The sequence below is a fragment of the Ornithorhynchus anatinus genome, chromosome 9 (genome assembly GCF_004115215.2).
Source record: "Ornithorhynchus anatinus isolate Pmale09 chromosome 9, mOrnAna1.pri.v4, whole genome shotgun sequence".
In the NCBI taxonomy this organism is placed as follows: domain Eukaryota; kingdom Metazoa; phylum Chordata; class Mammalia; order Monotremata; family Ornithorhynchidae; genus Ornithorhynchus; species Ornithorhynchus anatinus.
In genome coordinates this window covers 35,512,511-35,525,147 of record NC_041736.1, presented here as the reverse complement: position 1 = coordinate 35,525,147, position 12,637 = coordinate 35,512,511, and the positions used below count along the sequence as shown (strand labels likewise).

Here is a 12,637-nt window from a genome sequence, read left to right as displayed (position 1 = left end):
TAAATACGATTGAATGAAATACCACAATTATTGTTATTAATTGTTATTGTGCCTCAGTTTTCCTCATCTGTAAAATGGGGAGGAAATATTGAGTCCCAACCTGAATAGCTTCTATCTATCCCCAGCACTTAGTACAGTGCTTACTGTATAGTAAGCACTTAACATACAGCCATGGGTGTGGGACTCAGAAAGACATCGGTTCTAAACCCAGCCCCGCCACTTGTCTGCTCTGTGACCTCTGTTCCCTCATCTGTAAAATGGGCTTTAAGACTGTGAGCCCCATGTGGGCCAGAGACTGTGTCCAACCTGATTAACCTCATCTATTCCCAGAGCTTGGTTCAGTGCCTGGCACATAGTAAGTCCTTATCCAATACCATTTAAAAAAATTAAAATCCTGTTTTTCAGGGCGGCAGCAAGATTCAGAGGCCCAGAGGGAAATCTGACAGCCCCATCCCCGAATCAGGTACCTGGCTGGGAGCATTCTTAATCTGTTGGAAAGCTGGTCATGGGGAGGCAGGCTGAACAAGTCTGGGAAAGCCTTATGGCAATGGGTGGGGACACCCAGAGGAGTAGCAGCAGCCTTAGAAATACAAAACAATTAGAACCAGGCTAATAAACTCATCCATCATCCTCTGCCACAGAGAGGTACTTTTCAGCCATCAATCTGTCAATGTTTTTCATTCACTCAGTGATACTTATTGAGTGCCTACTCACTGTACTGAGCACTTGGAAGAACACTGTATAACAGTTGGTAGAAGTGATTCCTGAGTTTATGGACTACAGACGGAGACAGACATTAAAATAAATTTCAGATGCATATGTAAATGCTGTGGGGCTCAAGATGGGGTGAATATCGAGTGCTTAAAGAGTACAGATCCAAGTGCATCAAGTGACACAGATAGGAGACGGTAGGGGAAATGAGGGCTCAGTCCGGGAAAGTCTTTTGGAAATGTGATTCTTTTGTTTCTCTTTGGGCAACCCCTGGAAGATCTCCAGGAGTGGGAGATGTGGACTAAACTTAGAAAATGGATCTAGGCTGCAAAGTGAAGCAAGGACTGGAGTAGGGAGAGATAGGAGTCAGGGAGGTCAGCAAGGAGGCCCATTGAAATCTCAGTCAAGGTAGGATGTGATTAGTGCATGGATCAGCATATTAGCAGTTTGATTGGGGAGGAAAGGGTGGATTTTAATGAAGTGGTTTAGAACAACAGGATTTGGTGACAGGTTGAATATGCGGTTGGATGAGGAAAATATAGTCAAGCTTAGTAACAGGGTTACGGGAAGATAATTGCGTTGTCTACAGGGATGGGAAAGGTAGGGAGGATTTGGGTTAGGTGAGGGAGAAACCTGGGGCCACGTTGGGAAATAAATGAGTTGTTTTTTTCCCTCAGGAAACTCACCAGCGACCTTAACTGACCCTAAGGAGTTTCAGGACTGAGGGCCGGGGGAAGATAGCTCAGGCCCCAGGACGTGGAAATGCTGATTTGATGCCTTTTCCTCTTTCTTCCAGGGAAATGCAAAGGTTTCTGTTTGGAGGACTTACCCTGCAACCAACCTTGTGATGTACCCTTTCATGGAGAAATAGGGTTTATATGCAAGAATCAAAAATGGCAAAAGTCCACTGAAACCTGCACCAGTCTTTCTGTGCAGTCTCTCTTTGAGGTAATACAGTTATTCAGCTGTGGGGTATGGGCTGATAGGCGAAATCTAGAAATCGATAGTCGTAGAGAATTCAGTCAATTTCCTCATGGAATCCCTTCTAGCTCTCTTCTGATAGCTGACTGCTAAGCCAGATAAGAGCATGGGTCTCGTAGTCAAAAGAACCTGGATTCCAAACCCGACTCCTCCATGTGTCTGCTGTGTGATCTTGGGCAAGTCACTTCACTTCTCTGTGCCTTAGTTCCCTCATCTGTAAAATGGGTATTAATACTGTGATCCAGGGACTATCTGACCTGATTACCTTGTATCTACCCCAGTGCTTAGAGCAGTGCTTGACACAAAGTAAGCAACTTAAATGCCACAATTATTATTTTATTATTATTTTGCATCTTGAATACACAACTTTTTTTCATGTGCCCTTCATTTGCCCCACGGCTAATAAGTGCGTGTCGTAACTTCTGGGCAAGGCTGAGCATTGCATAGCAGATCACCATCTCTATCTTGTCTGCTACCCCTTTCCCCCACAATGACTGTGAGATTGGAAGGGGGGAATGTGAGAATTAAAGTTCCTTTGGATTAGCCAAACTCCCATCCCAGGATTCCACGGGCCTTAGATGGAGCTTTACAGAACATGCTCCAGAGCGGATGCCACAATCCAAACATTTAAAGGGATCAGTTACGTGGCTGTGTCTCGATCTGGACAATTCTGATTTGGCAACATTCTTACATATTTAAAAAAATATATTTCACAAGGGCTTACAAAATCTGGGACTGTCCTGGCCAAAGTGGGACATATGGTCAATCCAGCCAAAGAGTCTAATGACATTTCTTAATTATGAAAGAAAGGGTAGGGAGACTCTCTTGTTGATTTTTGAATGGAGATTCTCCAGATGATATTGTAAGGTGCTGAATGAGTCACAGTCAGCATTCCAGAAAGGGTGAAACTAATCTCTGTATTTGTGATACTTGGCAGTCACACAGTGCAATTTCTACAACAGAACCTGCCAACTCTGTTGTATCATTCTCTCCCAAGCATTTAGCACAGCGCTCTGCACACGGTATGGGCTCAATACCACCGATTGATTGATCTAACTGGGTTTCCTTTTTGCTGGCTGCTGATGGGGAGAGATTAAACTGAAGAGACGAGATTTTCTGACCAACAAAAGCTGGTTGGGTTGTATCTGGCAGGGCACTTAGCTTCATGCGGTTTTGTTTTTTGCTATCAGTAGTTTATGGTATTGTTTTCAAGGCTGAGAGGAAAAGCTAGTACAGGAAATCAAATACTTTGAAAGGGAAATATTGATCTTGTTTTTTGAGCTCATTTTATAATTAACTCTCGGAGCTGTTTGGCTTAAAAGTGTGCAGGGACTAGAGATGATCTCAGACCGAGATTCTTTAGACATATCTATATGACTGACAAATGTTTTTGTCAGGGCATGCTCCCTGCTCTATGAAGTACATTTAGAGTGTAATAACTTCAATCAAACATCTTTAATAGTCTCCCTCTTCCTCCTCTCTCCTTGTTCTCTAGTCTCCCCCAGCTCCTACATGGGTTCTTTAAGTGCCCGTATTCTTACTCACACAAGAGGGGCTACTATTACAATAGGCTAGTGTGGAAAGCATTATTGTTTTTGACATTTATTAACTGTCTACCTTGTCCTAAATGCTGAGGTAATTACACAAAGAGGAACTGAGACAGTTGTTGGCCCACAAAAGGTTCATAACCTTAGCAGGGAAGGGCAGGCACACATAGCAATAGAAGTATCATCCAAACAACAAGTACAGCAAGTGAAAATTCAGCAACCCGTAGGATGAATAGTTAGTTGATAGGGTGGATTTTGGGTAGCTCACAATCCAAGCAGACAGTCCTGAGTGTGGAACAGCCACACCTTCCCTGCTGTTTTAATTACCTCCTCTAATCCCCTCCCCCTCATTTCTTCCAGTGTAGTCTCCTGACGGACCTGGGGGTCAGAAGAACTGAGTGCTAATCCTCACTCCACCACTTCCCTACTCTGTGACTTTTGGCAAGTTACTTAATTCATCTGGGACTAAGTTTCCTTATCTGTAAAATGGGGATTGAATACCTATTTTCCCTCCCATTTAGACTGTGATCCACTAAGAGGGACTGAGTCCAACCTGATTATCTGGTATCTATTCTAGTGTTTAGTACAGTGCTTGGCACATAATTATTGTGGTCATCCCATGGAAAGTTTGATTAGTGGTGCCTGGGAGAGGAAGGGAGATTGTCACAGACACTGGGGGACCCAACCGTGGATTTTCCTTAAAATGAAATCAATCAACAGTATTTATTGAGTGCTTACTGTGTGGATAGCACTATACTCTGTTCTTGGAAGAGTATAATATAAAAGAGTTGGTAAACAGGTTCCCTGCCCAAGAGGAACTTAAAGTCTGGAGGAAATAATTATTCTGTGCCTATAACTGCAGTCAGATACCAACCAGTCCCACATTCCAGAAAGGCCATCCTTTTTATGGTATTTGTTAAGTGTTTATTATGTGCCAGGCACTGTACCAAGGGCTGGGTTAGAAACAAACTAATCAAGTTAGATACAGTCCATTTCCCACATGGGGCTCTCAGTCTTAATCCTCATTTTCCAGATGAGAGCCAGAGAAGTGAAATGACTTGCCCAAGATCCCACAGCAGTCAAGTGGTGGAGCCGGATTGAAACCCAGGTCCTTCCGACTCCCAGGCCCATGCTCTATCCACTAGGCTATGCCGCTTCTCAAGTGGATGGGTTTTTGCATTTTTCCAGGAATCCTCAGTATTTGCAGCCCCCAATCGAGGCCCTGGCCATGGCCTGCAGATGTCCATAGCGGCTTCTGTGTTTGACACAGACACCGAGGTAGCTGGTCGTCCAGGCTCGCTGCCGAGAGGTGGGGAGAGGATCGAGAGCGCTGTGCAGGGAATCGGCGAACGCTGCCCCGCCGACTATGCCTGCATTGTTGGCGGGGTGCAGGCCTCGGAGGCCACATCTGGAAACATTGCCTTCATAGTGGAGCTTTTACAAAACATCTCCACACAGTCATCGGGGGACGTCAACAGAGATCAAATGCAGGTACTCTAGTGATTATTTTTTTTTTACGAAACATTCCAGTATCTGAACACTCACAAGATATTGTTGGTCAGATTAAGATTGTGAGCCCAATGAGGGACAGGGACTGTGTCCAACTTGATTAGCTGTATCTACCCCAGCACTTAGAACAGTGCCTGGCACATACCATTTAAAAAACAAAAAAAGGCCTCTTTGTTTTATTACACTTTCCCATTGCTTAGTGCGGTGTTTTACTGACAGTATGTTCTCAATAAACACCATTGACTGAAAAGAGCAGAAATTAGGTGAGTGGGGAAATACTGGGGGTTGGGGGTCAAAATAATAAAAATATTTTAAGTGCTTACTATGTGTGAGACATTGTACTAAGCCATGGGGTAGATACAACATAATCAGTTAAGACACAGTCCCTATTTCACATAGTGCTCTCATTGCAAGTAGGAGTGAGAACATATATTGAATTCCCATTTTACAGTTGAGAAAACTGAGGCCCAGAGAAATAAAGTAACCTGTCCAAGGTCACACAGCAGGAAAGTGGCAGAGCCAGGAGGAAGAAGTTGACCTAGCGATGCAGCTTGAAAGGAGGGGGACAGTGGGAGGCCCCTGGGAGCCAGACAGGAAGCGGGGTAGCCTAATTTCCCCTATGTATTGTCACCAGAATGGGAGCAGAGATCGTCTTCTAGATTGTAAGCTTACTGAGGGCAGGGAATGTGTCCATTTATTTTTTCTATTATACTGTCCCAAATGCTTAGTACAGTGCTCTGTACACAGTAAGTGCGCAATAAATGCGATTGAATGAATGGATGAATGAGTTAGGTTCGCCTTCCGACATATTGTCCCCCTTGCCAGAGCTATAGTGCGGTGGCAAACCACGTTCTCAACAGATCCGTCATTTCCAACTGGGCCTTCATCCCCGACAAAAACGCCGGCTCCGTCCTGCTGCAGTCGGTCAATCTGTTTGCTAAGAACCTGTCGATCCCCGAGGGGCCAGAAGTCGTCTCCGACCAGCCCTTCATCCAGATCAGAGGCTCCAGGCTTCTCCCCAATGCCTCGGGGAAGACTTTCTATTTCTCCTTTAGGGTGGACGCCTCAGAGAGGCCGTTTCTGGGGGCCGTGCTCATCCCTCGGGAGGAGCTGCAGAAGCTTCCGGCTTCTTCCCCGGCCGTCGGTATCGCTTTCCCCACCCTGGGGGCCATCCTCGAGGCCAGCCGGAGGTGGGACGAGGCCACTCTGGGGCCTGTGAACGGGTTGCTCCTCTCAGCGGTTTTACCGGAAGGGCTGACGCAGATTCTCCTGGTCTTTGAGAAGATGGATAAATCTCAGCCCTCTCCATCTAAGTGTGTGGGCTGGCACTCAGAGAGGAGGCGATGGGACGAGGGGGTCTGTGAGACCCAGACGGATGCCCGAGAGAAGGTCACCTGCCGCTGCACCTGTGCTGGCCCCCTGACGGCCTTCTCCATCCTGATGTCGCCTAAGACGATAGAAGACCCGGTCCTGTTTTACATCACCTGCGTGGGCCTCGGAGTCTCCATCTTCAGCCTGGTCCTGTGCCTGCTGATCGAAGCCGCTGTGTGGCCGCAGGTGACCGGGACGGAGATAGCGTATGTGCGGCACGTGTGCATTGTGAACATAGCCACGTCTCTCCTTTTGGCAGACGGCTGGTTTGTCGCCTCTCTGTTCTTCAACGGCAGAACGTGGAAACACAACTGGTGTGTAGCTGTAACATTTTTCAGCCACTTCTTCTACCTCTCCTTGTTCTTCTGGATGCTCGTCAAAGCGCTCCTGATCCTCTACTGGATACTGGTCGTCTTCCGCAGGCTGCGGAAGTCGGTCCTGACAACGGGCGCCTTTGCCGTCGGCTACGGCTGCCCTCTGGTCATCGCCGCCATCACGGTGGCAGCCACCGAGCCGGGGAAGGGCTACGTGAGGCGGGAAGCCTGCTGGCTCAACTGGGAAAACACACAGGCCCTGCTGGCCTTCGTGGTCCCGGCCCTGATCATCGTCGGTGTCAATCTGGTGGTGGTTCTGGTCGTCGCCGTCAACACCCGGAGACCCTCCATCGGCAGCTCTAAATCTCAGGACATGGTCACCATCGCGAGGGTCAGTAAAAACGTGGCCATCCTCACCCCTCTCCTCGGGCTGACTTGGGGCTTCGGCGTTGCCACCGTTGTGGACGGCAGCTCCCTCATCTTCCACGTCATCTTCTCCCTGCTCAACGCTTTCCAGGTGGGCTCGGAAAGGATTTGGGGGTCCATTTAGTATCCTCTGGGGGTTAGGTGGGGTCAGTCGGTCAGTCCATGGTATTAATTGAGCGCCTATTGTGAACAGAGCACTGTTCTAAGTGCTTGGGAGAGTACCATATAAGTTAACACACTTACCTCGTCTGGGTGAACTTGGGGATGATAAATATGTTCTCACATGAGTTGTGGTTTTCCTTTTTAGGGCTTATTCATCCTGTTGTTTGGAACTGCTCTGGATCAAAAGGTACTTTGAGTTATTCTAGCTTAATATAATTTATCTTAATATTTTCATCAGGGAGAGAGAGAGAGAGAGAGAGAAAGAAAAAGAAAAAGAGAAGGAAGCAGTGTGGTTTAGTGAAAAGAGCACAGGCCTGGGAATCAAGGTTCTAATCTAATGCCATCTCCTCTTCTTGCCTGTTGTGTGACCTGGGGCAAAGTCACTCATCTTCTTTGTGCTTCAGTTTCCTCATCTGAAAAATGGGGACTAAATACCTGTTTTCCCTCCCTCTTAGATTGTGAAAGCTATGTGGGACAGGGACTGTGTCCAGCCTGATGATCTTCCATTTACTCCAGGACTCAGCACAATGTTTGGCACATACTAAGCACTTAGCATGCTGTTATTATTCTTATTATTATCTTTATTATTTCTTCTTATGAGATATGTTAGCTATGCCATCCACTGTAGCATCCTCTGCTAGAACTTCACATACAGTCCAGTGTCAAGGATAGGGAGGCAGAGGGAGGAAGGGAGAGGGTGGAGGCAAAAGAACCATCATTAGAGGGTGACGGGTTACTCACTTTTCCCTTCCCACAAGGTCGTCACGTGGCTAAGGGCAAGTGAAGATGGGGAAATCATCTGATTTCAGCCCACCGAGGCTTCTGCCCTCTCCATTCTGGTGCAGATGCTTCTGGGAAGGTTTGGGGGAGACCCAGTCTTAGCCGAAAGGAAGATGGATCTGGGCTTTGGGTCTTGCATCCAGTAACGTTTCCAACTGTCCTTTGGTCTTAGACGAGAGAAGCCTTAAAGGAGAGAATGTCTACACTGAAAGGGAATTCCAGGACAGAGGTAAGTCTTTCTAGTTGGGAAGCAGGGGAGTCTAGTGAATAGAGCACAAACCTGGGAGTCACAAGACCTGGGTTCTTATCCCAGTTGCACCACTTGTCTGCCAGGTAACCTTGGGCAAGTCGCTTAACTTCTCTGTGCCTAAATTCCCTCATCAGCAAAATGGGTTTCAGTACCTGATCTCCCTCCTACTTAATCTGTGAGCCCGTGGCTTAGTGGAAAGAGCATGGGCCTGGGACTCAGAGGACATGGGTTCAAATCCGGACTCCGAAACTCATTCATTTACTCAATCGTATTTATTGAGCGCTTATTGTGTGCAGAGCACTGTGTTTGTTTCCTGTGTGTTCTTGAGCAAGCCACTTAACTTTGTGCCTCAGTTACCTCATCTGTAAAATGGGGATTAAAACTGTGAGCCCCATGTGGGACAACCTGATTACTCTGTATCTGCCCCAGTGCTTAGAACAGTGCTTGGCACTTAAAATACCATCATCATCAATTTACAGGACCTGATTATCTTGTATCTACCCCAGCACTAAGTACAGTGTTTGGCATATAGTAAGTGCTTAACAAACTGCAATTATTAATGATTATTTCAATGACAATCAGTCATTCAACTGTATTCACTGAGTTCCAACTATGCATAGAGCTCTGTTGGAAAAATGCAGTAGAAATAGAATACCGCATTGATATGGTCTGCCTCGTCATCTCAAGATCCTTTTCTGGAATCTTCTGTAAGAGTCTCTTTTCTGGATTGTTGTCTATCAGCTTCCAGCTTGGCTGCTTGCCACTCAAACTTAACATATCCCAAACCAAATTCTTCATCTTCCCTCCTAAACCCTCATCTCCTCCCAACTATCCCATTCCCGTCGATGAGGGTTCCACCCTCCCAGTTTCGGGAGCCTTCAACCCATCATCCTAAGCTCAATCAATCCATAAGTGGTATTTATTGAGCACTTACTGTGTGCAGAGCACTGTACCAAGTGTTTTCTGCTCACTATTTTTCAAACTACAGCTAATCATTCCAGTTCTTCCTCCGCAACATCTCCCAGATCTGCCCCTTCCTCTCCCCTCAGTCTTGTATGGCCTTGGTCCTAGCTCTTATCAGATCATGGCTGGGCTGATGGATCGGTCTCCTCGTTGGTCTCCCTGCCTCCAGCCTCCCTGCCCATCTGCTTCTTGACTCCATACTTTAAGCTGCTGCATGGATCTGATGCCTGGGGCAACAAGGCATACGGAGATGAACTGGCTCTGGTCCCAAGGAACACTCTCAGGGTGGGAAGGTCCTAGGAGAAAGAAGTATCTGGATTCTAATTCTGACTCCGCCATTCAGCTGCTGTGTGACCTTGGACAATTCACTTGTCCTGGCCTCAGTTTCTTCATCTGTAAAATGGGGATTAAGACTGGGAGCCCCATATGAGACAGGGACTGTGTCCAATCCTATATCTACCCCAGGACTTAGTGTGGTGCCTGGCACAGAGTAAGCACTTAACAAGTACCATAACAAACAAAACAAAACAGTTGGCTCTGAGCCAGAACTGGTGCCCCTACCATGTAGACTTCTACTGAGTCAAAAGAACAGTCAGCCAATCAATCATATTTATTGAGGGCTTACTGTGTGCAGAACATGCACTAAGTGCTTGGGAGAGTTCATATAACAATATAACAGACACTTTCCTTGCCCACAGTGAGCTTACAGTCTTGAGGTGGAAGCAGACATTAATATAAATAAATTACTGATATGTACACAAGTGCCGTGGGGAGGGGTAACAACGTTTTTTCAGTGCCATAGGATTACTTAGTGGGCAAAACGTCACCTGTCACCACCCTTGCCCTCTGTGACATTTGTGGTGGCTATGAATATCTGGGCAATTGGCAAGCTTGTCTGTACTTCCCACAACTCCTTGGCTGACCCTTCGGTCTCACCAGTGTCTTGATTTTTCTTTCCTGTCTAGATGTGCTGCAAGAGAAGAATATGGAAGATCACGTAAGGGGAGAAGCTGAGGGCTGGACATCAGAAGATCATTTTTTCCAGCAGCTTTATGGATGGGCTGGGGGTCTTGGGGTTTCACCCATTCCAAATGGCATGAAGAAAGAGTGATCCCAGGAACCAGCCCCCCCTGACATGGAACATCTCTTGAGCCCAGGGGCTGCTGGGAATGCCTGATTGCTTGGAGACCTTAATTTTGTCTGCCCCATCTCACGAGTTCTCTAGGAGACCAGTGATTCCCCTTGCCAAGCTTGGTTCAATGCTACTTTCCCATGGATTGAATCCTAGGGTCTGTTGGGAGATGGGTCAGTTGAGGGACTCTGCTCGGGAAGAACTAGTGGCATCAGGATTCAGAAGAGACAGTGTGGGTTGGAAGAAAGGAAAGAGTCTGGAAGTTCCACTCAGGCTACAGACAAAGACTGAACCTTAAATCCTAGGCAAGTCACTCTGCCTGGTGGCATCTCCAGTTCTTCACCGATGAAATGTGAATAATGATCATTCCGTGTGTGTGTGTGTGTTAACATGTAAAAAGTGCACACTTGTGGTTGTTATTAGGAAGAATAAATGCCCCAGAGGCAAGAAGTGATGATAGAATTCTTGGGATGTAGGATTTTCCCTACATTTCCAGGAAGGTGCTCATGTGAGGGGAGAAGCTGAGTACCGGACTTAAAGAGTTGGTGTGAGTTTGTCCATCAGTAGTTGGAAACTCCATCTCTGGATGTGGACCTCTCAAAGGTCATTTCTGGTTCATATCTTGTGTTCACAGTGCAGATTTATAAAGGCAAAAATATACACAACTTGGAAACTCCACTCCAAGCCTGCAGGATGTGGCTGAATTTCAATGACACTGTGGCCGAAGGTTTGATTTTCACTGGTCAGTTCATCTTCTTTCCCTCCTCCTCCTTTTGTATCCTTCCACCCGTAGGACCACACCTTTTTCAGAAGAGGAAAGGGCCTCCACAAGGCAGTGTGTCCTTGAGGAGCAGCCACTGGAATGATGGTAGGAAAACAGAGTCCTGCTCTGCCTCTAATTGTGGACCTTGGAAAATCACCTACCCACTATGGGCCTCAGTTTCCACACATGTAAAATGGGACTCAATCCATCAGTGGTATTTATTGGCTGCTTACTTTGTGCAGAGCATTGTTATAAGCCCTTAGGAGAGGACAGTGGAATCAGTAGCTGGGAGCACAATATTTGCCTCTGCTTTCTTCATAGGAGTGTAGGGAGGAGAAATTCAGTGACTGCACTTGGGGTTGGGGGAAGAAAGATTTTTATGAACAAAAAGAGAAGCAGGGTGGCCTAGTGGATGGATTGGGGATAAAGACAAGGGATGTATGAGAGGGAGAGAGTTTGGCTGTTTGCAGGGGTCATCACTTTGACCACTAAGTCTAAATCATCCTAACCCCAAGTCCTATTAGGTACCGAATAAATCTTACCGAGCCCCAACTGTGATAACTGCCTGCTGGATTTGAATGCGGGGGAAAGCCACTGATCAGGGAGTCATTCAAGCGAGTATGTAAAATCTTGTCAGTCTTTTTTTTTATGGCATTTGTTTAAGTGCTTACTATGTGCTAGGCACAGCACTAAGCGCTGGGGTAGATATAAACTAATCAGGTTGGAAACAGTACCTGTCCCAGATGGAGCTCACAGTTTTAATCCCCATTTTACAGATGAGGGAACTGAGGCGCAGAGAGTTAAGTGGCTTACCCAAAATCACAGAGCAGACAAGTGGCAGAGGCGGAATTAGAACCCAAGTCCTTCTGACTCCCAAGCCCGTGCAGCTTCTTAGTGTTACCAAGTAGCTGGCTTTGTGTGGTTGTCCCAGGTTTATCTGACACTTCTCTGAGGAGGGAGGATCCCAATTTCGGCACTTCCACCCATCTATCAACCATCCACCCACCCCTGCCCCCAAGGTGCCTGGGAGAACCAGAGTCTGACTGTGTGTCTTCTTTTTTCTTCCACTTGTCTCTTTTCTTCTTAGTCTCCCTCCATTATCTTTTTCTCATCCACTCCATCTTCCCCTCCTTCTCTTTCTCTGTCTTCTCTTTAACTATGTCTCTCTTTGCCTAGGTCTCTCTTTTGTGTGTGTGTGTGTGTGTGAGAGAGAGAGAGAGAGAGAGCACAAGCGACCATGCACACAGAGAAGCCCAAGCATTTTTCATGCTGCAACTGCATCCTCCTCTTGAGGGCAACGTGGCGAGCAGCACCCGAGCTCCAGAATTTGGGGAGTGGTATGTGGGCCTTCGAGAGGAGCGAGGGGGTTGCCTCAAGCGGTATCTTTGTGTTTGGTCCCATCTCCCTGCTTCCTCCCCTGGGCTGGGCGATCTCAGGCTCCCCTGGAGGGGACTGAGGAAACAAGGTGGACAAGTCTCTCCTACCCCCGGGGAGCTGCGTGGGACAAACGGGGGCTGGGGTGGCATCTCCTGACCAGCCGTCGGGGTTGGACGGGTCTTGGGTGGTGTGTGAAGAGGAGGGGGATGGATGGTTCAAAGGCTGCTGGTCTGTGAGGAGAGAGAAAGGGGGTGAAGGTGGGGACATGGAAGGGGAACCTGCTCCATCCCTCACTGGGAAATGCACCTGGCGGGGCAGCACTTGGATCTTTCCCTCCCCTGCTCAGTGTAG

The 12,637-nt window shown here is 47.3% G+C and overlaps 1 protein-coding gene across 1 annotated transcript; it reads left to right on the top strand.

Moving 5' to 3' along the window:
* Nucleotides 1-547: 547 nt before the first annotated feature.
* Nucleotides 548-10,597, top strand: ADGRF4 (adhesion G protein-coupled receptor F4). Its single transcript, XM_039913004.1, has 8 exons — nt 548-551; nt 1,508-1,659; nt 2,254-2,270; nt 4,514-4,730; nt 5,574-6,950; nt 7,167-7,208; nt 7,974-8,030; nt 9,980-10,597. Exons 1-8 carry the CDS (start codon nt 548-550, stop codon nt 10,013-10,015), a joined length of 1,902 nt encoding a protein of 633 aa, XP_039768938.1. The 3' UTR covers nt 10,016-10,597.
* The last annotated feature ends 2,040 nt before the right edge of the window (nt 10,598-12,637 follow it).

Excerpts from the sequence above, each read along its gene's own strand:
- ADGRF4 (XM_039913004.1), top strand. Across the intron at positions 6,951-7,166 it reads CCCTGCTCAACGCTTTCCAG|GGCTTATTCATCCTGTTGTT; the intron begins GTGGGCTCGGAA and ends TTTCCTTTTTAG. Across the intron at positions 8,031-9,979 it reads AAGGGAATTCCAGGACAGAG|ATGTGCTGCAAGAGAAGAAT; the intron begins GTAAGTCTTTCT and ends TTTCCTGTCTAG.